This window comes from Triturus cristatus, chromosome 11 (assembly GCF_964204655.1).
Source record: "Triturus cristatus chromosome 11, aTriCri1.1, whole genome shotgun sequence".
Taxonomy (NCBI): domain Eukaryota; kingdom Metazoa; phylum Chordata; class Amphibia; order Caudata; family Salamandridae; genus Triturus; species Triturus cristatus.
Window position 1 is genome coordinate 131,221,229 of NC_140594.1, and position 26,543 is coordinate 131,247,771.

General features: G+C 45.9%; 2 protein-coding genes and 1 long non-coding RNA gene across 6 annotated transcripts in view; all 3 read right to left on the bottom strand.

The window, feature by feature from the left end:
* On the bottom strand, positions 1 to 18,073 carry LOC146783512 (phospholipase A2, major isoenzyme-like). 4 transcript variants are annotated; one of them, XM_085633569.1, is made up of 7 exons: positions 17,586 to 17,692; positions 17,394 to 17,497; positions 17,224 to 17,304; positions 16,986 to 17,062; positions 8,639 to 8,801; positions 2,410 to 2,537; positions 1 to 435 (listed from the first exon to the last, which is right to left on the bottom strand). In XM_085633569.1, coding segments are annotated over exons 4-7 (414 nt in total). In that variant the 5' UTR covers positions 16,987 to 17,062; positions 17,224 to 17,304; positions 17,394 to 17,497; positions 17,586 to 17,692; the 3' UTR covers positions 1 to 313. The 4 variants fall into 4 exon arrangements, with proteins under 4 accessions (XP_085489695.1, XP_085489696.1, XP_085489697.1 ...); XM_085633570.1 differs by lacking the exon at positions 16,986 to 17,062 and having other exon boundaries at positions 17,586 to 17,759; XM_085633571.1 differs by lacking the exons at positions 16,986 to 17,062; positions 17,224 to 17,304; positions 17,394 to 17,497; positions 17,586 to 17,692 and adding an exon at positions 17,983 to 18,073.
* The window catches only part of LOC146783513 (uncharacterized), a 17,120-nt gene continuing 7,970 nt past the window's right edge, over positions 17,394 to 26,543 (bottom strand). The window contains exons 5-8 of the mRNA XM_085632842.1: positions 18,255 to 18,417; positions 17,983 to 18,079; positions 17,586 to 17,670; positions 17,394 to 17,497 (exon numbers count right to left, since the gene is read on the bottom strand). Coding sequence (XP_085488968.1) covers positions 17,394 to 17,497; positions 17,586 to 17,670; positions 17,983 to 18,079; positions 18,255 to 18,417 — 449 coding nt within the window. The remainder of the gene's footprint in view (positions 17,498 to 17,585; positions 17,671 to 17,982; positions 18,080 to 18,254; positions 18,418 to 26,543) is intronic.
* The window catches only part of LOC146783514 (uncharacterized), a 1,638-nt gene continuing 948 nt past the window's right edge, over positions 25,854 to 26,543 (bottom strand). The window contains exon 5 of the long non-coding RNA XR_014970466.1: positions 25,854 to 26,365. This is a non-coding gene — a long non-coding RNA (uncharacterized LOC146783514). The remainder of the gene's footprint in view (positions 26,366 to 26,543) is intronic.

A 26,543-nucleotide genomic window follows, 5' to 3' on the forward strand; every position in this document is an offset into this window, starting at 1 on the left:
GAAAGTTGTGAAACATGTTTATTGAATGTGCAAGCATGCAAATACGTTAAATAAAGGATCATTGGCTCCAGTAATGCAGTTGTATGGACATACGATGAACAGAAAAGAACAAAACCATATTCTGGTGGAGAGTTTTTGTAAGTTACCAGCTGAAGCATGTGAACACAGCTCCATCAATGGATGGCAGTCTTACTCCAGCTACTGGATAAATCATAGGCTGTTCTGGAATATGGTGGCCCCATTGCTTAGACAAGTCATGAGCCTTGAGGCATAAGGGGCATTTTCTCAGGCAGGTCCTGCTCCTCGATAGACCTTATTTGCAGTATTTTTTTACATCCACGTTCTTGTACTCGGGGTTGTACTTAGACTTGGAGAAGCAGATGGCGGCAGCTCGGTCGCACTCACAGATAAATGCCTCGCAAGGGTTGTTTTTACCTGGAGAAAGAAGAGAAGTTTTTGTTAAAAGTTGTGTCTTATCTGAGAAAGCAGGAAACCTTGGGAGAATAGGCTGCATGTGAGGGACATTGGGACTGTTGTTGGCCTGTGCCAGAACAAAAAGATCTCTGGACTTGACTCAGGGGTCCAGACCTGAATATTACACTCTTCCGACTTTCAAGACTTTACAGAGTTTGCTTGCATGGCTGCTGCTTACTGCTGGAAGTTTTAATCCCCCCCTTCAAAGAGTGTACAACCTGGCCAGGGTCCACCATGCACCTAGCTATTGTGAATTTTACTAGGCACAGTTATGCTGAACCCAGGACAACTGGACGGTTCTGTTCTCCATCCTTGTTTGCAGCATACATAGATAGAGGAAAACACCTCACAAGATTGTTTTTGTGTAGGAAGGCGTCCCTTCCTACACAAAAACAATCTCCCCTAAAACGCAGACACCCTTGCACCATGACGCAAAGGTGCCTGCATTGACACATGGCAGCCTATTGCACGCCAGCCTAGAGGAAAGTACAGGGATGTGACATATTGTTGTAAATATGATGCATACCAGTGCTTTGTAAGTGACGCAGCACGGCACAGCCAAATGGCTTGCAGTGCCACGCTGTGTCACTTTCTTGTAAATATGCTCTTAATGTTTAGCAATACTTTCTTACCTGTCACTGATACCCGGCCTTTGTAAAATGTCACTGTATGTAGAAGTCACCTATTCTAAAGCAATAAGCGTCACGAAGTGTAAAGTGTGTAAATGAGGAGCTGTATTATGGATGTAGACAAATGAATATGGTAATATGTTTATGATGCTATAAAACTCAATAAATAAAGTTAAAAAAAGTGTTTAGCAATGCTTAGGTTCCCATTATCAGTGACCACACGCAGCTGGCCCAATTATGGCACACTTATACGTTTTTGAGCCTAAAACCAGTAATATTTCTATATGATGTACTAGTACCATACGTTCATTTGCATGTTTTTCCCAATTACAGGGCGGTTTATAGGTGAATCTCTGGCCAGAAATCCTGTTCCTCTGGTAATGGGGCCCTTTGTGTTTATTTACCCATCGGAGTGTTTATTATACTTGCCGGATCTTTCCTGTTTAACTGCCCCCCTTGTCACACTGTGATCCCACTCAAAGTACCTTGAATCAGCTTTTGTGGCATTCTACTGTGGTGTGTCTAATTCAGGTGTACACATTGTCACTGAAAGGGAGAGTTAGAGAGAGAGAGAGAGAGAAAGAACCTAGTACTGGTTGAGACTGAGGGGCATATTTACAAAGGCATTGCTCCACAGAACGTCACTTTTAGCAACGTTCCTGTGGCGCAGTTCCCTGCCCATATTTACAAAGTGTTGTTAAGCCACTTTTTGTGACTTAACGCTGATTTGTAATCATGGTACCATTTCAAGCAGGTATCTGCGTGAAAAGGGCGTTCAGTGGGTGTTGCTGTGGGCGTTCCCCCGCAGCACCCATTGGTTTTTGACGCTGCCCCAGATTTACAAGAATGTGTAGATCTGAGGCAGTGGCAAAAGCTAATGCCATGCAGGAGCCGGCGTTAGAATGGTGCAACGAGGAAAATACTTTTATTTCTCCTCGTTTTTGCAATATACCTTCCTGCACATAAACAATCTTTAAATAATGATGATTTGCTACTTCTATGTATGCTGCATTGTGCCGCACACATAGATAACAAATCGCCATTATTGATTGTTTATGTGCATGAAGGTACAACTTCCTACAGATAAACAATCATTCCCTGCAACGCAGGCACCCTTGAACATAGGTGCTTGGCAGCTAACTTTAGCGCCAGCGCTGGGGAAAATACAGGGGTGCTCTGTATTGTAGAAATACGATGCATCCCTGCATTTTAGAAATGTCGGAGCTCTGCGCTCCGACATTTCCTTGTACATATGCCCCTAAGTGACGGAGAACCAGAAATTGGGAAGTAAACATAGGGTACATACTGCTGCAGGTGATGCTGGTCCCAGAGCATGAATAGGTGTAGTTCTCGGTGTAGGGGTTGTCACCGATGCCTCTGCAGCTGGGATGGCTCATAGCTTGACCATAGCAGTCATCATGGACGTAACAGCATCTGTAAGAGAAGGAAAGAAACACTTGTTCATACGAGATCATAGCAAATCGCGGGATGTTATGTTATGATATGTTATAAATTCTTGTAAAGCACATGGCTGCCCCAGTAACGGGGCGTCCCAGTGCTAAGATTGACAGGAGCATGAAGGGAAGGTTTCAACTAAAGGTTAGAGAAAATACATGTTTTAATAATTTTTCTGATGGCCCAATGGTCTTGTGTTCCCCCGAGCAGCAAGAGGGATAGAATTCCATAGGACGGGTGCCATGGCCCTGAAAGAACGTCCCCCTGCTCTTTGCCTGCGCACTCAGGAGACACAGGCCAGATGCAGATCCGCGGAGCACAGAGCTCAAGCCGGTACATACGGTAAGCACAGCCCGTACAGGATTTGCCGGCCTTGGCCATGCAAAATCTTGTGCGTAGTACAGAGAATCTTAAAATAGACTCTCTGTTCTATTGGCAGCCAGTGAAGTCGGCAAAGAAGGTCTGAAGCATTGTAATGCATAGGTAGTGCAAAAAGCATATGGGCAGCAGCGTTCTGGGCCCGTTGGAGTCTTTTGGTCATGGATTTATTCACGCCAAGTAAGAGCCCATTGCAGTAGTCTAGTCGGGACTGTACAGTAGATTGGACAATCATTTGATTGATGGAAGCGTAAAAGAATCCCAGAATGGGTTTCAGGCCACGTAAGAGGCCAAGAAGCAAGTGCCTGCCACTATTTTGGCTTGACTTCAAATGAGAGGGCACTGTCCAGCAGAACTTCTAAGTTCTTAACCACGGTTTTCGGTTGGGGAGGGGTACCCAGGGTCGTAGGCCACCATTGGTTGTCCCGTCGATGGGCATCGCGGCCCACCAGGAGCACCTATGACTTGGTGGAGTTCAGTTGCAAGTAGTTATCCACCATCCAGTCAGATATGGCCATAAGATCATCTTGAAATTTAGCTTGGTCCTGTTTGGAGTTATTGGAGAAAGTGGATATCAGTTGGGTATCATCGGCGTATGATACCATGTCGATGTTCTGTGCTTTGGCCAGAATGGCCAGGGTGCGGACATAAACATTGAATAGGGTGGGGCTTAGGACAGAACCCTGGGGAACACCACATCCGAGAGGGTGGACGCTGGAAAAAAAAGGAGTAGCAGAGATCTGAAAGGAACGATCGGTCAGAAAAGACGCAAACCAGGCCAGCACCTTGCCCTTCACCCCGATCTCCTCTAACCGTTGTAACAGAATTTTATGGGAGACTGTGTCAAATGCTGCACTGAGGTCCAACAAAATCATTGCCATGGTTTTGCCCTCATCCAGAGTGACCCGTAGCTGCTCTGTGACTGCAAATAGTGCAGCTTCAGTGCTATGACTGGGCCGAAAACCCTTTTGTGACCTATCCAGGATAGGTTATAAGATGACCAAGTTACACTCAAGAGACTGAATTACAACAGTGTTAAGCTCTCTACAAGATTAGAGATATTCTAATCTATACAGGAAGATTGATTCCTATTGACCAATGGCGTACAATCTAGAAGGAGGAGGCTTGCATACATGATATTTTTTCAGTACATCAAGCTAATAAATTTGCATACTTTGGGATCTATTCACAAACTTCTCTTCATTAGTTTGATTTCAAATATGTGAATGAAATTAAACTTACACCCCAGAAGAGGCAATGAGATAATGGGTGCACACTTTCGGGCTGCCTACTCCTTCCTCTCTTTGGGATCCATTGGATTCAACCCAGATCAGTGTTGAATTTTCTACAACATTCTTGGCCTTTAGATCAGCATTTGAGCAAGAGAGGAAGCCACCTAATTTGCAGTGCTTAATTAGTAAAGACATAAGTGTCAGGGTCCTCATCAAGCTATAAAAATGGCTTAGGCGGCAGGTGCTCCCCACTTTTAATCAGGCTCCCCCTCCCCCCAGGATATCACAATTTCGCGATTTGCAAAAAAACTGCAAAATTGGGACTGTTGTAAAAATCCTACGATTTTTACAAAAGTGCCCTAAAATTTGCGTTAATTAAAAAAATCTTGGGCTTCACCCTCTCTTTAATTGCTTTCCGCTCGCTAAGCCAGTGAATGGAAGGTGAACAGCATACTAGCAGTCAGCAGAGGTTTTAACTTTCTCTGTCACCTGCCTTTCAAATGGACACAGTGGCGTAGCTAGACAGTTGCCCCACATGGCGGTCCCTGCGGCTGCCAGCCCCGCAGAAGCTGTATGTAAGAGCAGGGGGTGCTGGCGATTCCTGCAACGGCAGCCCCGCGACGGCTGCAGATAAGAGTGGGGAGCTGCCGTCCCCATAACTTGTGCCGCCTGGGACGGCCCCTCCCCCTGCTATGCCACTAAATGGACAGAGCCCCTCCTGTGAAATTAGCCTGCAGCCCTTATCACATGTTTCAGTGTGCCCCCTGCGGACTCTGCAGGCTGTTGAAAGGCACTCTCCCCCCACCCTCCACTGTACTCCTCTCCCTCAGTCCGCTCTGTCTTTTGTCAATCCCTAACCCACCCTCATCTCCTCTTTTTTTTTGTGTGCATTTTTTTTGCTGCCAACCTTCACTGCCCTCCACCCCCCAGACCCTGCTGCCCTGCATATGGCTGGGAACGCAGGTTGTCTAATGACAGAAAAAGCCAGTTTCCTATTGTAATCTGCTCTCTTTGGTATCAGACATCCTCCAATTTGTGTGGCACTATGCTTATGCTGCTGGAGACTGCAAAGTTACAGATTGTGACATAGCACAGTCTCCAGCAGTGACAGAGCACAGGCCTTGCAGTATTTTTGTGGCAGGCACAGTTTTGCCCAAATCAATATTACTGTGAATTTTGCGGTTTTGGGATACACATTTTCCTTTTTTGTGTCTCACAATTTGCCACACAAAGCTGCAAAATCCTGGGGGGTATGTTCAATGTATATTGAATGAATAAACAACTATTGTGTTCAATCTGAAAAGCAGACAAACAGAGCCACCATGTGGCAGACTGTCATAAGTGCTGGTATTGACAATTAAGTGCTGGTGCCGAGCACCAGAAACCACAGGCTCAAATTAACCACTGCTTTCTATCGGAAGATAAGAGTTGTTTGTTTTTCTTACGAAGACCTCCTGCATTCTACATTTCTAGCACTGCTTATGGGTACAAACTAGAGCCGCTCTCTTATATGCAAACTTGAGGACCAATTCACATAAAGCATGCTAGAAGGATGCTAATTTTAGGGTTTGTTTTAGAGAAGTGCTTATTTTATTTTATTTAGGCTTGGTTTTGGAAAGTGCCAACTTTAGGCTTGGTTTTGGGAAGTGCTAATTTTAGGTGAAGTTTGGGCCATGGTTTTGGGCAGAATGGGTATTTTATCACCTTTGACCGTTGACAGATCATTATCGAGCTCTGCCATGAACTTTTGTTCTATTTCCCTCTGGCTTTCCTTACAAGCACAGTTGATTCTGGGGCACTTTCCACATTTCAATTGCTTCTTTTGCGGGTTACAGGTACTTGCATTACAAGCTGTTACTGATGATAATGCAGGCTGTAATGCAGCATGGGTGGAGAACATGCAAAGTGCACATGACTGTTCGGCCGGCCCGAGAGCTGCAGCAGCTACAGGAAAAAATAAAATGCTAACAACTAGTTATCATTTTATTTTTCCTTTATTTACACTGCTTAGTGGAGGAGCTGCTACTGGCTTAAAAGATATCAGTATAGGACCATTACGCCCAGTGAAAGGTTCACTGCACAATGGGCAATGGAAACCCTCTTTGGACAGGACAGAGACATGTGATGCACTCTCCCGCATCCAGCCCTACCAGACCTATCTAGCGCTGTTTCCAATGCCCTCGCCGGCACTTGCAGAGCAGCGCCTATTCCTGGGAGTGCAACAAGGCTGCTCGGGGAAATTATTTTGTGGAAGAGGTTTGATCAATAGAGGTTAATTTTAAAACAAATCACTAACTTTTGGATATCAGTTTGCTATGTATTTTAGGAAATGTGACAAAATCTCAGTGAAATGAGCAATGCTAGGATCTCAAGATGGAAAATTCAATCTGCAAATGCTAATTGCAGAAATTCACATTAGGAAAAAAGTATGAAATATTGTGTGTTCTTTACTTTAGAAAACCAATCTCCTTGCTTTAGAAAACATAAATGGAGGACTTGGCTTCATTTTGAACTAGAACTTCGACAGTTCTGGGCAAGTCTGATACATTTTAAGTAGTGGACTCACCCCTTCTGGCTGAAGCCGCAGAACTGCCTCTGTGTGTTTCTATTTAAAGTTCTTATATCACTCTTGCTTTTGTCAATAGACTAAAAGAAGAAACAAACACCTTCAAAAGGTCATGTAAGTATATCTGATATCTTTTGTATTTCATTGCATATCTCCTGTGTAAAATATTAATAGATTTGGGCTTAGGTTACTCTTGAGAGCAGGGCGGTCTCAGACCATCTGCCAAAAATCACAGGAAATGTCCCATATCATATAGAGGTGGGGGACCCCTTCGTTTCTGATGGTGAAGTCTCAGCTAGTTCTGTTACCATGAACCCTTTCAGAGGTGGCCAGCTGCCACAGGGCCACTGCTGAAAGGCATTGGAAATTTCCCCTATTTACGATGGGGCTTCTGGTGCTGTGTTTTACTACCTGAGACAACTTTGTAGAGCTTTGCAATGCAGGGTGTGGCAGTCCAAAGCAAAAAACACACCAGGGGCGGCTCCTCAACTAGGGCGGAGGAGCGTCGCCCCACTGCTTTCTCACATGCGAGAAGCAGAAACATAAAATGGTAACAACTTTCAGTTATTACCATTTTATGTTTGGTTGCAGGCGGGCGGGGCAGCTCTGAGAGCAGGGGAGGAGTGGTGTGCCTGCCCATTCCCGAGTGTGCAAAGGATGTTTGTTCGGCCCCTTGGGGTCGTCCAAACCAGTCATTTGCACTCTGCCCTTCTCCATGAAGGCAACCTACATGGAGAAAAAGGCCTCCACAAAAGCCCCTGGCTGGGCGGCGTCCCGACCAATTACAACGCTGCTTGCAGCATTGTGGTTGGCTATGGGGAGGATGGCTGCCTGCTTCTGCTTCCTGTGCCTGGAGAGCAGAAGAGCAAAGAAGATGCGAGACCCCGCTGGCGGAAAGGTAAGTTTAATTAAATATACTTTTTATCAAATTAAGCCCACTGCGAGACCCCCCTCTCCACGTGACCCCCCTCCCAGCGTGACCCCCCCCAACCTCCAACCGCGAGTCATGCCGGCCGCGACTGAACACACCAACAAAGTCACCAAGGAACTGAGAAAAAACATCCGTCAAATCTTTTCAGAAACAAAGCCCCCACTTCTTTTTTTTAAAAGGAAAACATGCCGACTGGTTCACCATTCCAGCGTGATGCGGCAGAACAGTCAGCAATGGTCATTCTCAAAACCCAGTCTGACCCATTGGGAATCTCTAATACGGTGGATGAGCTGCAGCGTGGCTGGTAAAAAGAAGGACTTCAGCCGTCACAACAGCTCAGCAGCAGCCTGCCTGCCTGCCTGCCTGCCTGCCAGGGTCTCAATTCCTCTCTAATAATCCAGGTGCCTCAGATGCCAACCTTGGCTACAGATCTCATCCAGTGCTTAATTTGTAAAAAGCATAAATGCCAGGGCCCTCGTCTAGAAGTTAGTGCACCACCCATTGCCCCTTCCAGCTCTGCCAATGAAAGTGCCAACACAACTAATAACCATCGCACTTTTACAAGTCTGATAATTCAGGCTTTGCCAGGCCACAAAGCTATAAGAATGTATTCGGTCGCATGTATTGGTCATGTTTGATGTGTATTGAATTAATAAACAGCTGTTGTACTCCTCTCTAAATTAGACAGACAGCGCCACATTGTGGCAGTCTATCAGAAGTGCTGGTGTTTACAATCATGTGCCAGGGCCTGCACCAGAAACCACCGGCTCATATGAAGCACTGATCCCAATGAGAGAACTACAGTGAGAGAAGAGAAGGAAAGCGGATGCAGAGGGAAATAAGCAAAGGAGAGGATGCCTAAGAAAGAGAGGAGGCGAGATAGTGAGATAAAGTTGGTGCAAGACCGATCTATGGCAAAAGATACGTAGAAGAAAGGTAACTCTCTTGGAGGGCAGAAGATGCTCTCACTCACCTGTCTAGATCATCGAGCGGAGTCCCGCTGCCTCCGTAGCCGCAGAAACAGCCGTAGTCGTTGTAGTCCAGGAGAGGGTTGCTGGAGGGGACGGCGCACTTTATCATGTTCCTGAAATTCAATAGTGAATTCAGGTCTGGGCTGCCATTTTTTGCAGAGGCCACTGCAGAGAAAGAACAGGACTTATGTCAGGTATCTTCATGTCATCAGCAGCATGAGGAAATGAAATGTGTAGACCTCAGAGTGCAGCACGAGGAAGGAGGGTGGAGGCCCGGGAGTGCAGCAGAGGTAAGGCCAGATGTAAACCAGTCTAAAGTTGGGGGCCTCACAGTGCAAAGCCAAAGCCATATGAGTCTACAGGTAGATCAAGAAATGGTAGCATGCGCCAGCGCCACTTAAGATCTGGTATCTTTGGGGACAAGTCTGCATGGGCAGCTCCACCCAAACCCTCTTGATCTTCCGGAGGCGCTGAGCTGTTTGTTGTGTAGTTTGCCTCCAGGTGTGAGGAGCATCTCTACAATAAAGTGCTCAATGCGTGGAACATCAGAGGACCCCTCTTTTACAAGAAATCTGCAGGGTTAGTGAGTGTAATTCAGTCCTGCACACAGGGGCACATGTTTTATCAACCCATTATTACAGGCCTCCATTACACTCAGCTAGCTCATGATGCAAGGGTGTCTGTGTTCGGGCTAGGCAGATATTTTTGGCACCAGAGTAAGGGAAAATACAGGGGTGCATCATATTCTTGTGAATATGGTGCATCCCTGTGTTTTTTAAATGACACAGCACGGCGCTGCTAAATTGCTTGCGGCACCGTGCTGCACCATTTCTTTGTACATTTGCCCCACTGTGCTCTGAAACTATAATGGTGTCTCCCTAGTAAGACTGTATTATGAACTAAAACACCTCACTGGTGAGACTATGCCATGAGTTAAGGACACCTCACTGGTGAGACTATGCCATGAGTTAAGGACACCTCACTGGTGAGACTATGCCATGAGCTAAGGACACCTCACTGCTGAGACTATGCCACAAGCTAAGGACACCTCACTGGTGAGACTATGCCATGAGTTAAGGACACCTCACTGGTGAGACTATGCCATAATCTAAGGACACCTCACTGGTGAGACTATGCCATGAGTTAAGGACACCTCACTGGTGAGACTATGCCACAAGCTAAGGACACCTCACTGGTGAGACTATGCCATAAGCTAAGGACACCTCACTGGTGAGACTATGCCATGAGTTAAGGACACCTCACTGGTGAGACTATGCCATAAGCTAAGGACACCTCACTGGTGAGACTATACCATGAGTTAAGGACACCTCACTGGTGAGACTATGCCACAAGCTAAGGACACCTCACTGGTGAGACTATGCCACAAGCTAAGGACACCTCACTGGTGAGACTATGCCACGAGTTAAGGACACCTCACTGGTGAGACTATGCCATGAGTTAAGGACACCTCACTGGTGAGACTATGCCATGAGCTTAGGACACCTCACTGGTGAGACTATGCCACAAGCTAAGGACACCTCACTGGTGAGACTATACCATGAGTTAAGGACACCTCACTGGTGAGACTATGCCATGAGTTAAGGACACCTCACTGGTGAGACTATGCCATAAGCTAAGGACACCTCACTGGTGAGACTATGCCATGAGTTAAGGACACCTCACTGGTGAGACTATGCCATAAGCTAAGGACACCTCACTGGTGAGACTATGCCATGAGTTAAGGACACCTCACTGGTGAGACTATGCCACAAGCTAAGGACACCTCACTGGTGAGACTATGCCACAAGCTAAGGACACCTCACTGGTGAGACTATGCCACGAGTTAAGGACACCTCACTGGTGAGACTATGCCATGAGTGAAGGACACCTCACTGGTGAGACTATGCCATGACCTAAGGACACCTCACTGGTGAGACTATGCCACAAGCTAAGGACACCTCACTGGTGAGACTATGCCATGAGTTAAGGACACCTCACTGGTGAGACTATGCCATAATCTAAGGACACCTCACTGGTGAGACTATGCCACAAGCTAAGGACACCTCACTGGTGAGACTATGCCACAAGCTAAGGACACATCACTGGTGAGACTATGCCATAAGCTAAGGACACCTCACTGGTGAGACTATGCCATGAGTTAAGGACACCTCACTGGTGAGACTATGCCATAAGCTAAGGACACCTCAATGGTGAGACTATGTCACAAGCTAAGGACACCTCACTGGTGAGACTGTGCCACAAGCTAAGGACACCTCACTGGTGAGACTACGCCATGAGTTAAGGACACCTCACTGGTGAGACTATGCCATGAGCTAAGGACACCTCACTGGTGAGACAATGCCACGAGCTAAGGACACCTCACTGGTGAGACTATGCCATGAGTTAAGGACACCTCACTGGTGAGACTATGCCATAATCTAAGGACACCTCACTGGTGAGACTATGCCACAAGCTAAGGACACCTCACTGGTGAGACTATGCCATAAGCTAAGGACACCTCACTGGTGAGACTATGCCATGAGTTAAGGACACCTCACTGGTGAGACTATGCCATAAGCTAAGGACACCTCACTGGTCAGACTATGCCATGAGTTAAGGCTGGTGAGACTATGCCATAAGCTAAGGACACCTCACTGGTGAGACTATGCCATAAGTTAAGGACACCTCATTGCTGAGACTATGCCATGAGTTAAGGACACCTCACTGGTGAGACTATGCCATGAGTTAAGGACACCTCACTGGTGAGACTATGCCATGAGTTAAGGACACCTCACTGGTGAGACTATGCCATGAGTTAAGGACACCTCACTGGTGAGACTATGCCATAAGCTAAGGACACCTCACTGGTGAGACTATGCCATGAGTTAAGGACACCTCACTGGTGAGACTATGCCATGAGTTAAGGACACCTCACTGGTGAGACTATGCCATAAGTTAAGGACACCTCACTGGTGAGATTGTGCCATGAGTAAAGGACACCTCACTGCTGAGACTATGCCATAAGCTAAGGACACCTCACTGTTGAGACTATGCCATACACTAAGGACACCTCACTGGTGAGACTATGCCATGAGCTAAGGACACCTCACTGGTGAGACTATGCCACAAGCTAAGGACACCTCACTGCTGAGACTATGCCATAAGCTAAGGACACCTCACTGCTGAGACTATGCCATAAGCTAAGGACACCTCACTGGTGAGACTATGCCACAAGCTAAGGACACTTCACTGGTGAGACTATGCCACAAGATAAGGACACCTCCCTGGTGAGATTATTTCACAAGCTAAGGACACCTCACTGGTGAGTCTATGCCATGAGTTAAGGACACCTCACTGGTGAGACTATGCCACAAGCTAAGGACACCTCACTGGTGAGACTATGCCATAAGCTAAGGACACCTCACTGGTGAGACTATGCCATGAGTTAAGGACACCTCACTGGTGAGACTATGCCATAAGCTAAGGACACCTCACTGGTGAGACTATGCCATGAGTTAAGGGCACCTCACTGGTGAGACTATGCCATAAGCTAAGGACACCTCACTGGTGAGACTATGCCATGAGTTAAGGACACCTCACTGGTGAGACTATGCCATAAATTAAGGACACCTCACTGGTGAGATTGTGCCATGAGTAAAGGACACCTCACTGGTGAGACTACGCCATGAGTTAAGGACACCTCACTGGTGAGACTATGCCATAAGCTAGGGACACCTCACTGCTGAGACTATGCCATAAACTAAGGACACCTCGCTGGTGAGACTATGCCATGAGTTAAGGACACCTCACTGGTGAGACTATGCCATGAGCTAAGGACACCTCACTGGTGAGACTATGCCATGAGTTAAGGACACCTCACTGGTGAGACTATGCCATAAGTTAAGGACACCTCACTAGTGAGATTGTGCCACGAGTAAAGGACACCTCACTGGTGAGACTATGCCATAAGTTAAGGACACCTCACTGGTGAGATTGTGCCATGAGTAAAGGACACCTCACTGGTGAGACTATGCCATGAGTTACGGACACCTCACTGGTGAGACTATGCCATGAGTTAAGGACACCTCACTGGTGAGACTATGCCATGAGCTAAGGACACCTCACTGGTGAGATTGTGCCATGAGTTAAGGACACCTCACTGGTGAGACTATGCCATAAGCTAAGGACACCTCACTGCTGAGACTTTGTCATATGCTAAGGACACCTCACTGGTGAGACTATGCCATGAGTTAAGGACACCTCACTGGTGAGACTATGTCATGAGCTAAGGACACCTCACTGGTGAGATTGTGCCATGAGTAAAGGACACCTCACTGGTAAGACTATGCCATGAGTTAAGGACACCTGACTGGTGAGACTATGCCATGAGTTAAGGACACCTCCCTGGTGAGTCTATGCCATGAGTTAAGGACACCTCACTGGTGAGACTATGCCATAAGCTAAGGACACCTCACTGCTGAGACTATGCCATAAGCTAAGGACACCTCACTGGTGAGACTATGCCATGAGTTAAGGACACCTCACTGGTGAGACTATGCCATGAGTTAAGGACACCTCACTGGTGAGATTGTGCCATGCACTGTGAACATGTCACTGGCAAGACAGTGAAATGAGCTAATGAACGAATGAGCTGAGAGCCGCACCCTGGAGAGGCCGTGCTTCTAATCTATAAGAGCAGCTTCCTGAGAGTCTGTGTCGAAAGTGAAGGCGCCTCCTCCTTCATGAACTAGGTGCACCTCGCTTATGAGACCGCGGCATGACCTAAAGTAATCTCCCTGGTGACGCTGCACCTTCCTCATGATGAAGGATGGTCTGTGGACCCTGCTCAATGGCTGTAGCAGCCTTTGCTTGTTTGACCATGGGAGGTGGGCGATGCCTTGGGCTGCCTCAACCCTTCTGTGCCGTGAAACCAGCAGATCCATAAACTCATCCACTTTCCAACTAAGTGGCCTTCTGTACCAGAGGCTTCTGCAGCCTGACTGACACTTCTGCTAGTAAACTCAAGAGTCATACACAGAGATGGAGGCTTCTATAAAACAGAGAGGAGTGAATCACCAAGAAAGGTAGAATTGAGATGCCCTACGGATATAGTATCCCCATGAAGCGAGCGCTGTGCCAGGAGGAGAGCTGGAGACTGCATTACCTGCCAGGAGTAGGACGGCTACGAGCAGCTTCATGGTGAGGGTGTCTTGGGTGTTCCAGCAGCAAACTGAAGGTGTCCCTCCAATCAGCCTATTTATTCCCTAACACTGCCCTTCATTTCAGCTCTAGATAATATTTACATTTTTAGCTTTTTCCGCTCCTCTTCTGGCATTTGCAATGTTCCTGGTTTGTTGACAAGCATGTGGGCTTGGCCTTCACCACATGGGAAAATCTTGTCCTTGGGGAAGGGTTTGACATCTGAAGTCTTTCCAGGAATTGAAATTCCTCTCATTTGGCAGTCACCAAACTTTGAATTTACTGCTCAGGGTCTCACATTGTTGGAGCTGTCTCTTCATAGGATTTCTCTCCACTGTGTTTACTTTTGACTGTATGCGTCACATTCATGTACAGTACAACAACTTCCATCTAAACATCGACCAATCACTGGGTTTTGCAAACAAATAAGCACCTATAGTAAACATTAGCAGTCCATGCAGCAGGGAACCTTAAAGGAAGTGGTGGAACAGGATGAACACTTAACTGCGCCTTAGGATTTTTCGAGGGTCTGGCGACCAGTCCGTTGCTACATTAGGGTATCAGAGGCATTTACTCTGCTGCCCTTGCAGAATACTGACCACCATATTTACAGTTCCCCGCCAGGCAGACGGAGATCTGTATACATTCAGCAGAGCCACTGTTACGTTGAAGCCATGTTTAACGAGGTGATCCGAACAGATTGTAGCTCTAGCAAATTCCCAAAGCAAGATTTTCTTTTTGAAAACAAAACATGAATGGCCCAGACATGCTGGGAGTATTTGTCCCAACATGAGGGCATTTCTTTTTTGTTTGCTTTCCTGTTTGGGACCACAAGCCTTTCCCTCGCCACCCCGAACATGGAAAAAATGAATCAGATCATCTCCCTAAATAGATTGGGCGGTCTGAGATACCTTGATCAACAGCCCAATGTCAGTCAAGCCGTCGGTCTAAGGTTTCTGCCGGAAGCGGCAGCGGAGGCACTAATGGTGGTCACGTGACTTTAAATGGAATGGGTGGACTGCCAGTTTGGCATAAAGGGCACTCCTCCAATTTTGTGGCAGAATATCCTGTCTGCCAAACTCTAGATAAGCCTCTCTATAAGAACCAGATTTGTGGGAGTCACCAGACCAATGCCATTCAAAGTCATGCCTTATATAAAAGAGAATCTGATGCCACCTTCCCTTTTTGAACAAGCATTGGCAAAGCCACTAGTTCTGGATTCAATGCACATAGTGAACACAGGCATGCACAAAAGCTCACAGAATATTTCTGCTGTGTCACTATTTAACCTTGTGCATGGCACTGAAACTTTCAAAACACTAGCTGAACTGACTATCATACAAGTTTGTAAAATTTTGTGAAGATTCATCAAACGTTGCCAAAGTTATTGGCAAAAGAAAAAGCGCTTTTCCTATGGAAACTAGATCCTACCTATGACTACCTACTGGTGACGCCAGTATATATATATTGGAATTGGTATTTAAAAAACCTTAGAAATTCACTGAAAAAACCATAGGTTTCAGGGGTGTTATAGTTAGCTGGACAGGAGACACTACAAGGAGAAATGTCTTCATTTCTCCTATTTTTTTCCTTTTTATATGTGTGCTGCATTCTGAAGAACATATAGAAAGAGGAAATCGCCTGAATTGATTGATTTTGTGCAGAAAGGTGTCCCTTCCTGCACAAAATCAATCAGCCCCTCTACGCAGGCAACGTTGCACCATGGTGCAAGGGTGCCTGTGTTGGCGCATGGCAGCCTGTTGTGCGCCAGCTCAGTGGAAAAGGACAGGAATGCTCTGTATCTGATAGATATGGTGCATTCCTGCCCTTTTCTTTTGACGCAGGGCAGCAAAGCAAGATTTCTTGTGGCACTGCCCTGCACCAAAACCTCATAAATGAGGCCCAAAAGGATTTTGCATCGGGCTGCGCCACAAAAGTGAGGCTTCCCCAAAGCAAAGTTATAGTAGATCTGTGCCGCAATGTCTGGAAGGTTTTAAACTTTGTCTTGCATAGTATCGCACACTTGAAGGGAACGCTTCCAGTACAGAACCTGTGCTAGAAATCACACACCTTTACACTGTGGAGTTAAGATGTGTGCTTGGTGCTAAATAGTCTGATTGTGTACCAGTGTTGGGGAAGAGAGCAGCAGCGCCATTCCTATGTATATAGTTAAATAAACATAAGAGGGTCCCTGATACTAGGGTATGAGAAGAGGAGGGCAGGGAAAGAAACACAAATTAAACAAGAGCCTCTTCTCAACAACTAATTATACAGTGGGGAGTATCTCCACAATCAATGTATAACAACAACCATGTACCACAGAGTTGAATTTGTAATTCACAGTTTTATTAATCAAAATAAATATATTATTTTTGTATTTATCATTTTATCTTTGAAGACATACAATTACACATACAAATAGTCATGTGTTAATTTGGTCACATCACTATCAAAGTTAAACGTGAGACAGAAACAGGACATATATTTTAGCAACAAAAAACATAATTCATGTCTTATATCAAAACAGACAACCAAACAATGCAATGACCCTATATAACAGGGATATACATATAGAAACAGTGATACATTTCATAGATATGTACAATAAAATAGAAATGTAGTCAAGAAGAAGACAGACAAAAGACAAAAGACAAAAGCGCCGACGCGCGTTTCGGAGTAGGATCAACAGACCCCAAATTCCTTCGTCAGGGCGCAACAATCCTTTAGCGGTTGGTATGGGTATCAATATAATTCCCAACTAGTTCCATAGTCTCTTCTCACTGGAGAAATATTTAACAAGATTTAGAGAATTTGTAATGGTACTTGTTTAAACAATCTGTGGAGACAAGGGAAACAACATATATAAAAAAAAAGAATTAATGATTCAAACAAACTAGATCCAATCTATGGGGGAGCCATCATCACAAGTAAAGAGCCAACAATTCCCAAAATAGGAGAAAAGGTAAAATGGGTAACACCAAGTGCACAAGAAAAATAGTGTATCAGTCTTATACCCAAATGTGCCGATGAAGCAAAAGCTGCCAACCAGAATAAAGAGAATCTCGTGAGAAGGAAAGAATTAAATGAAAAAATGGAAAGGAGAAGAGAATAAAGAATGAAGAAATGAAAAAATGAAGAAACTACACCTACTCAGCAACAAGTAAAATGGAGACACCGCTTGATGTAGAACCCAGGGCAGTAATATACTCTAAGGGTATTCCAAATGGCTGCGGGTAGAGAGAAGGGAAAGCAAAAATGAGTAATCTGCTAAACAGACTCAATGGACAGACTCAATGACCTACGCTGTGGGTGGGAGACTACAAATAGGATAAATAAGGACTGGGGAAAACAGATATTTTTTGACAAATAGGTATTGAATAAAACCAACCTATAAGTAGGATGATAAAGCTACAGGCGGTCTTGAGATCCTGGCGTGGAATGAAACAGCTTGACTGGGAGCCCGAATCAGCTAAAAAAGAAGAAATGGGGCTAGTTTAAGAGGGAGGGAAACCATAATAACTAACACAGTGGCACTGAAAGGGGGGGACTCCGACTTACTCAAGAAAACTCGGTATTGGGAATGCAGGACCGGAAAAAGCAGATTCGTAATGTGGTCACATCCCAGGCAAGGAAGTGGATGCTGCGTAAAGATTGGGTATACCCTGGAATAAAGGGAAAACTCCAATTAACTAAAAGACAAAATGAATATACTCGGTCCGGCCGTAAGAACGTCGCTAATATACTATTTACCTGCAGGAGGATAGAAGAAACCGATAACGAGTGCCAACAGGGGCGGTGTCCGTATCCAAAGGCTCTCCGACAAGAATGGCCGGGACTGAGGATATAAATGTAGAAAAAAGCCCGGGAAAATTTCTCTGAAGAAGGAGGGAGTGGAGATTGAACTGCTGGTGAACGCCAGGCAGCGCGGTGAAGGTAAATAGGTTCAATCGTCAGAAGGAAGCCGCCATGTTGGAGATGGTAAAGAGAAATAAAACAAAAATAGAGAGATACTGGTAGCAGTATCATAATACACACACATGAGTGTAATGTTCTATGCGGGATGAGCTATGTTCAGCATACGGATGCGTGAGAGAAACATAATACAACAAGAGTAGTAGAGGGGTGTGTTGATGGAAGATAGACCTACCTGTAAAAGAACGGCCGCCATGTTGGAAGTAGAAACCAAAAATGAGCCTGCACCAGAAACCACCGGCTCATATGAAGCACTGATCCCAATGAGAGAACTACAGTGAGAGAAGAGAAGGAAAGCGGATGCAGAGGGAAATAAGCAAAGGAGAGGATGCCTAAGAAAGAGAGGAGGCGAGATAGTGAGATAAAGTTGGTGCAAGACCGATCTATGGCAAAAGATACGTAGAAGAAAGGTAACTCTCTTGGAGGGCAGAAGATGCTCTCACTCACCTGTCTAGATCATCGAGCGGAGTCCCGCTGCCTCCGTAGCCGCAGAAACAGCCGTAGTCGTTGTAGTCCAGGAGAGGGTTGCTGGAGGGGACGGCGCACTTTATCATGTTCCTGAAATTCAATAGTGAATTCAGGTCTGGGCTGCCATTTTTTGCAGAGGCCACTGCAGAGAAAGAACAGGACTTATGTCAGGTATCTTCATGTCATCAGCAGCATGAGGAAATGAAATGTGTAGACCTCAGAGTGCAGCACGAGGAAGGAGGGTGGAGGCCCGGGAGTGCAGCAGAGGTAAGGCCAGATGTAAACCAGTCTAAAGTTGGGGGCCTCACAGTGCAAAGCCAAAGCCATATGAGTCTACAGGTAGATCAAGAAATGGTAGCATTCGCCAGCGCCACTTAAGATCTGGTATCTTTGGGGACAAGTCTGCATGGGCAGCTCCACCCAAACCCTCTTGATCTTCCGGAGGCGCTGAGCTGTTTGTTGTGTAGTTTGCCTCCAGGTGTGAGGAGCATCTCTACAATAAAGTGCTCAATGCGTGGAACATCAGAGGACCCCTCTTTTACAAGAAATCTGCAGGGTTAGTGAGTGTAATTCAGTCCTGCACACAGGGGCACATGTTTTATCAACCCATTATTACAGGCCTCCATTACACTCAGCTAGCTCATGATGCAAGGGTGTCTGTGTTCGGGCTAGGCAGATATTTTTGGCACCAGAGTAAGGGAAAATACAGGGGTGCATCATATTCTTGTGAATATGGTGCATCCCTGTGTTTTTTAAATGACACAGCACGGCGCTGCTAAATTGCTTGCGGCACCGTGCTGCACCATTTCTTTGTACATTTGCCCCACTGTGCTCTGAAACTATAATGGTGTCTCCCTAGTAAGACTGTATTATGAACTAAAACACCTCACTGGTGAGACTATGCCATGAGTTAAGGACACCTCACTGGTGAGACTATGCCATGAGTTAAGGACACCTCACTGGTGAGACTATGCCATGAGCTAAGGACACCTCACTGCTGAGACTATGCCACAAGATAAGGACACCTCACTGGTGAGACTATGCCATGAGTTAAGGACACCTCACTGGTGAGACTATGCCATAATCTAAGGACACCTCACTGGTGAGACTATGCCATGAGTTAAGGACACCTCACTGGTGAGACTATGCCACAAGCTAAGGACACCTCACTGGTGAGACTATGCCATAAGCTAAGGACACCTCACTGGTGAGACTATGCCATGAGTTAAGGACACCTCACTGGTGAGACTATGCCATAAGCTAAGGACACCTCACTGGTGAGACTATACCATGAGTTAAGGACACCTCACTGGTGAGACTATGCCACAAGCTAAGGACACCTCACTGGTGAGACTATGCCACAAGCTAAGGACACCTCACTGGTGAGACTATGCCACGAGTTAAGGACACCTCACTGGTGAGACTATGCCATGAGTTAAGGACACCTCACTGGTGAGACTATGCCATGAGCTTAGGACACCTCACTGGTGAGACTATGCCACAAGCTAAGGACACCTCACTGGTGAGACTATACCATGAGTTAAGGACACCTCACTGGTGAGACTATGCCATGAGTTAAGGACACCTCACTGGTGAGACTATGCCATAAGCTAAGGACACCTCACTGGTGAGACTATGCCATGAGTTAAGGACACCTCACTGGTGAGACTATGCCATAAGCTAAGGACACCTCACTGGTGAGACTATGCCATGAGTTAAGGACACCTCACTGGTGAGACTATGCCACAAGCTAAGGACACCTCACTGGTGAGACTATGCCACAAGCTAAGGACACCTCACTGGTGAGACTATGCCACGAGTTAAGGACACCTCACTGGTGAGACTATGCCATGAGTGAAGGACACCTCACTGGTGAGACTATGCCATGACCTAAGGACACCTCACTGGTGAGACTATGCCACAAGCTAAGGACACCTCACTGGTGAGACTATGCCATGAGTTAAGGACACCTCACTGGTGAGACTATGCCATAATCTAAGGACACCTCACTGGTGAGACTATGCCACAAGCTAAGGACACCTCACTGGTGAGACTATGCCACAAGCTAAGGACACATCACTGGTGAGACTATGCCATAAGCTAAGGACACCTCACTGGTGAGACTATGCCATGAGTTAAGGACACCTCACTGGTGAGACTATGCCATAAGCTAAGGACACCTCAATGGTGAGACTATGTCACAAGCTAAGGACACCTCACTGGTGAGACTGTGCCACAAGCTAAGGACACCTCACTGGTGAGACTACGCCATGAGTTAAGGACACCTCACTGGTGAGACTATGCCATGAGCTAAGGACACCTCACTGGTGAGACAATGCCACGAGCTAAGGACACCTCACTGGTGAGACTATGCCATGAGTTAAGGACACCTCACTTGTGAGACTATGCCATAATCTAAGGACACCTCACTGGTGAGACTATGCCACAAGCTAAGGACACCTCACTGGTGAGACTATGCCATAAGCTAAGGACACCTCACTGGTGAGACTATGCCATGAGTTAAGGACACCTCACTGGTGAGACTATGCCATAAGCTAAGGACACCTCACTGGTCAGACTATGCCATGAGTTAAGGACACCTCACTGGTGAGACTATGCCATAAGCTAAGGACACCTCACTGGTGAGACTATGCCATAAGTTAAGGACACCTCATTGCTGAGACTATGCCATGAGTTAAGGACACCTCACTGGTGAGACTATGCCATGAGTTAAGGACACCTCACTGGTGAGACTATGCCATGAGTTAAGGACACCTCACTGGTGAGACTATGCCATGAGTTAAGGACACCTCACTGGTGAGACTATGCCATAAGCTAAGGACACCTCACTGGTGAGACTATGCCATGAGTTAAGGACACCTCACTGGTGAGACTATGCCATGAGTTAAGGACACCTCACTGGTGAGACTATGCCATAAGTTAAGGACACCTCACTGGTGAGATTGTGCCATGAGTAAAGGACACCTCACTGCTGAGACTATGCCATAAGCTAAGGACACCTCACTGCTGAGACTATGCCATACACTAAGGACACCTCACTGGTGAGACTATGCCATGAGCTAAGGACACCTCACTGGTGAGATTCTGCCATGAGTTAAGGACACCTCACTGGTGAGACTATACCTCAAGCTAAGGACACCTCACTGCTGAGACTATGCCATAAGCTAAGGACACCTCACTGCTGAGACTATGCCATAAGCTAAGGACACCTCACTGGTGAGACTATGCCACAAGCTAAGGACACTTCACTGGTGAGACTATGCCACAAGATAAGGACACCTCCCTGGTGAGATTATTTCACAAGCTAAGGACACCTCACTGGTGAGTCTATGCCATGAGTTAAGGACACCTCACTGGTGAGACTATGCCATAAGCTAAGGACACCTCACTGGTGAGACTATGCCATGAGTTAAGGACACCTCACTGGTGAGACTATGCCATAAGCTAAGGACACCTCACTGGTGAGACTATGCCATGAGTTAAGGGCACCTCACTGGTGAGACTATGCCATAAGCTAAGGACACCTCACTGGTGAGACTATGCCATGAGTTAAGGACACCTCACTGGTGAGACTATGCCATAAATTAAGGACACCTCACTGGTGAGATTGTGCCATGAGTAAAGGACACCTCACTGGTGAGACTACGCCATGAGTTAAGGACACCTCACTGGTGAGACTATGCCATAAGCTAGGGACACCTCACTGCTGAGACTATGCCATAAACTAAGGACACCTCGCTGGTGAGACTATGCCATGAGTTAAGGACACCTCACTGGTGAGACTATGCCATGAGCTAAGGACACCTCACTGGTGAGACTATGCCATGAGTTAAGGACACCTCACTGGTGAGACTATGCCATAAGTTAAGGACACCTCACTAGTGAGATTGTGCCACGAGTAAAGGACACCTCACTGGTGAGACTATGCCATGAGTTAAGGACACCTCACTGGTGAGACTATGCCATGAGTTAAGGACACCTCACTGGTGAGACTATGCCATAAGTTAAGGACACCTCACTGGTGAGATTGTGCCATGAGTAAAGGACACCTCACTGGTGAGACTATGCCATGAGTTACGGACACCTCACTGGTGAGACTATGCCATGAGTTAAGGACACCTCACTGGTGAGACTATGCCATGAGCTAAGGACACCTCACTGGTGAGATTGTGCCATGAGTTAAGGACACCTCACTGGTGAGACTATGCCATAAGCTAAGGACACCTCACTGCTGAGACTTTGTCATATGCTAAGGACACCTCACTGGTGAGACTATGCCATGAGTTAAGGACACCTCACTGGTGAGACTATGTCATGAGCTAAGGACACCTCACTGGTGAGATTGTGCCATGAGTAAAGGACACCTCACTGGTAAGACTATGCCATGAGTTAAGGACACCTGACTGGTGAGACTATGCCATGAGTTAAGGACACCTCCCTGGTGAGTCTATGCCATGAGTTAAGGACACCTCACTGGTGAGACTATGCCATAAGCTAAGGACACCTCACTGCTGAGACTATGCCATAAGCTAAGGACACCTCACTGGTGAGACTATGCCATGAGTTAAGGACACCTCACTGGTGAGACTATGCCATGAGTTAAGGACACCTCACTGGTGAGATTGTGCCATGCACTGTGAACATGTCACTGGCAAGACAGTGAAATGAGCTAATGAACGAACGAGCTGAGAGCCGCACCCTGGAGAGGCCGTGCTTCTAATCTATAAGAGCAGCTTCCTGAGAGTCTGTGTCGAAAGTGAAGGCGCCTCCTCCTTCATGAACTAGGTGCACCTCGCTTATGAGACCGCGGCATGACCTAAAGGAATCTCCCTGGTGACGCTGCACCTTCCTCATGATGAAGGATGGTCTGTGGACCCTGCTCAATGGCTGTAGCAGCCTTTGCTTGTTTGACCATGGGAGGTGGGCGATGCCTTGGGCTGCCTCAACCCTTCTGTGCCGTGAAACCAGCAGATCCATAAACTCATCCACTTTCCAACTAAGTGGCCTTCTGTACCAGAGGCTTCTGCAGCCTGACTGACACTTCTGCTAGTAAACTCAAGAGTCATACACAGAGATGGAGGCTTCTATAAAACAGAGAGGAGTGAATCACCAAGAAAGGTAGAGTTGAGATGCCCTACGGATATAGTATCCCCATGAAGCGAGCGCTGTGCCAGGAGGAGAGCTGGAGACTGCATTACCTGCCAGGAGTAGGACGGCTACGAGCAGCTTCATGGTGAGGGTGTCTTGGGTGTTCCAGCAGCAAACTGAAGGTGTCCCTCCAATCAGCCTATTTATTCCCTAACACTGCCCTTCATTTCAGCTCTAGATAATATTTACATTTTTAGCTTTTTCCGCTCCTCTTCTGGCATTTGCAATGTTCCTGGTTTGTTGACAAGCATGTGGGCTTGGCCTTCACCACATGGGAAAATCTTGTCCTTGGGGAAGGGTTTGACATCTGAAGTCTTTCCAGGAATTGAAATTCCTCTCATTTGGCAGTCACCAAACTTTGAATTTACTGCTCAGGGTCTCACATTGTTGGAGCTGTCTCTTCATAGGATTTCTCTCCACTGTGTTTACTTTTGACTGTATGCGTCACATTCATGTACAGTACAACAACTTCCATCTAAACATCGACCAATCACTGGGTTTTGCAAACAAATAAGCACCTATAGTAAACATTAGCAGTCCATGCAGCAGGGAACCTTAAAGGAAGTGGTGGAACAGGATGAACACTTAACTGCGCCTTAGGATTTTTCGAGGGTCTGGCGACCAGTCCGTTGCTACATTAGGGTATCAGAGGCATTTACTCTGCTGCCCTTGCAGAATACTGACCACCATATTTACAGTTCCCCGCCAGGCAGACGGAGATCTGTATACATTCAGCAGAGCCACTGTTACGTTGAAGCCATGTTTAACGAGGTGATCCGAACAGATTGTAGCTCTAGCAAATTCCCAAAGCAAGATTTTCTTTTTGAAAACAAAACATGAATGGCCCAGACATGCTGGGAGTATTTGTCCCAACATGAGGGCATTTCTTTTTTGTTTGCTTTCCTGTTTGGGACCACAAGCCTTTCCCTCGCCACCCCGAACATGGAAAAAATGAATCAGATCATCTCCCTAAATAGATTGGGCGGTCTGAGATACCTTGATCAACAGCCCAATGTCAGTCAAGCCGTCGGTCTAAGGTTTCTGCCGGAAGCGGCAGCGGAGGCACTAATGGTGGTCACGTGACTTTAAATGGAATGGGTGGACTGCCAGTTTGGCATAAAGGGCACTCCTCCAATTTTGTGGCAGAATATCCTGTCTGCCAAACTCTAGATAAGCCTCTCTATAAGAACCAGATTTGTGGGAGTCACCAGACCAATGCCATTCAAAGTCATGCCTTATATAAAAGAGAATCTGATGCCACCTTCCCTTTTTGAACAAGCATTGGCAAAGCCACTAGTTCTGGATTCAATGCACATAGTGAACACAGGCATGCACAAAAGCTCACAGAATATTTCTGCTGTGTCACTATTTAACCTTGTGCATGGCACTGAAACTTTCAAAACACTAGCTGAACTGACTATCATACAAGTTTGTAAAATTTTGTGAAGATTCATCAAACGTTGCCAAAGTTATTGGCAAAAGAAAAAGCGCTTTTCCTATGGAAACTAGATCCTACCTATGACTACCTACTGGTGACGCCAGTATATATATATTGGAATTGGTATTTAAAAAACCTTAGAAATTCACTGAAAAAACCATAGGTTTCAGGGGTGTTATAGTTAGCTGGACAGGAGACACTACAAGGAGAAATGTCTTCATTTCTCCTATTTTTTTCCTTTTTATATGTGTGCTGCATTCTGAAGAACATATAGAAAGAGGAAATCGCCTGAATTGATTGATTTTGTGCAGAAAGGTGTCCCTTCCTGCACAAAATCAATCAGCCCCTCTACGCAGGCAACGTTGCACCATGGTGCAAGGGTGCCTGTGTTGGCGCATGGCAGCCTGTTGTGCGCCAGCTCAGTGGAAAAGGACAGGAATGCTCTGTATCTGATAGATATGGTGCATTCCTGCCCTTTTCTTTTGACGCAGGGCAGCAAAGCAAGATTTCTTGTGGCACTGCCCTGCACCAAAACCTCATAAATGAGGCCCAAAAGGATTTTGCATCGGGCTGCGCCACAAAAGTGAGGCTTCCCCAAAGCAAAGTTATAGTAGATCTGTGCCGCAATGTCTGGAAGGTTTTAAACTTTGTCTTGCATAGTATCGCACACTTGAAGGGAACGCTTCCAGTACAGAACCTGTGCTAGAAATCACACACCTTTACACTGTGGAGTTAAGATGTGTGCTTGGTGCTAAATAGTCTGATTGTGTACCAGTGTTGGGGAAGAGAGCAGCAGCGCCATTCCTATGTATATAGTTAAATAAACATAAGAGGGTCCCTGATACTAGGGTATGAGAAGAGGAGGGCAGGGAAAGAAACACAAATTAAACAAGAGCCTCTTCTCAACAACTAATTATACAGTGGGGAGTATCTCCACAATCAATGTATAACAACAACCATGTACCACAGAGTTGAATTTGTAATTCACAGTTTTATTAATCAAAATAAATATATTATTTTTGTATTTATCATTTTATCTTTGAAGACATACAATTACACATACAAATAGTCATGTGTTAATTTGGTCACATCACTATCAAAGTTAAACGTGAGACAGAAACAGGACATATATTTTAGCAACAAAAAACATAATTCATGTCTTATATCAAAACAGACAACCAAACAATGCAATGACCCTATATAACAGGGATATACATATAGAAACAGTGATACATTTCATAGATATGTACAATAAAATAGAAATGTAGTCAAGAAGAAGACAGACAAAAGACAAAAGACAAAAGCGCCGACGCGCGTTTCGGAGTAGGATCAACAGACCCCAAATTCCTTCGTCAGGGCGCAACAATCCTTTAGCGGTTGGTATGGGTATCAATATAATTCCCAACTAGTTCCATAGTCTCTTCTCACTGGAGAAATATTTAACAAGATTTAGAGAATTTGTAATGGTACTTGTTTAAACAATCTGTGGAGACAAGGGAAACAACATATATAAAAAAAAAGAATTAATGATTCAAACAAACTAGATCCAATCTATGGGGGAGCCATCATCACAAGTAAAGAGCCAACAATTCCCAAAATAGGAGAAAAGGTAAAATGGGTAACACCAAGTGCACAAGAAAAATAGTGTATCAGTCTTATAC

Bases quoted from the DNA above. Each gene is read 5' to 3' on its own strand.
- LOC146783512 (XM_085633568.1), bottom strand. From the start codon at position 13,834: ATGAAGCTGCTCGTAGCCGTCCTACTCCTGGCAG. The intron at 8,802-13,800 runs GTAATGCAGTCT...CTTTCTCTGCAG, and splicing joins AGCCGTCCTACTCCTGGCAG to TGGCCTCTGCAAAAAATGGC. The intron at 2,538-8,638 runs GTGAGTGAGAGC...CTTCTCTTACAG, and splicing joins CCGCTCGATGATCTAGACAG to ATGCTGTTACGTCCATGATG.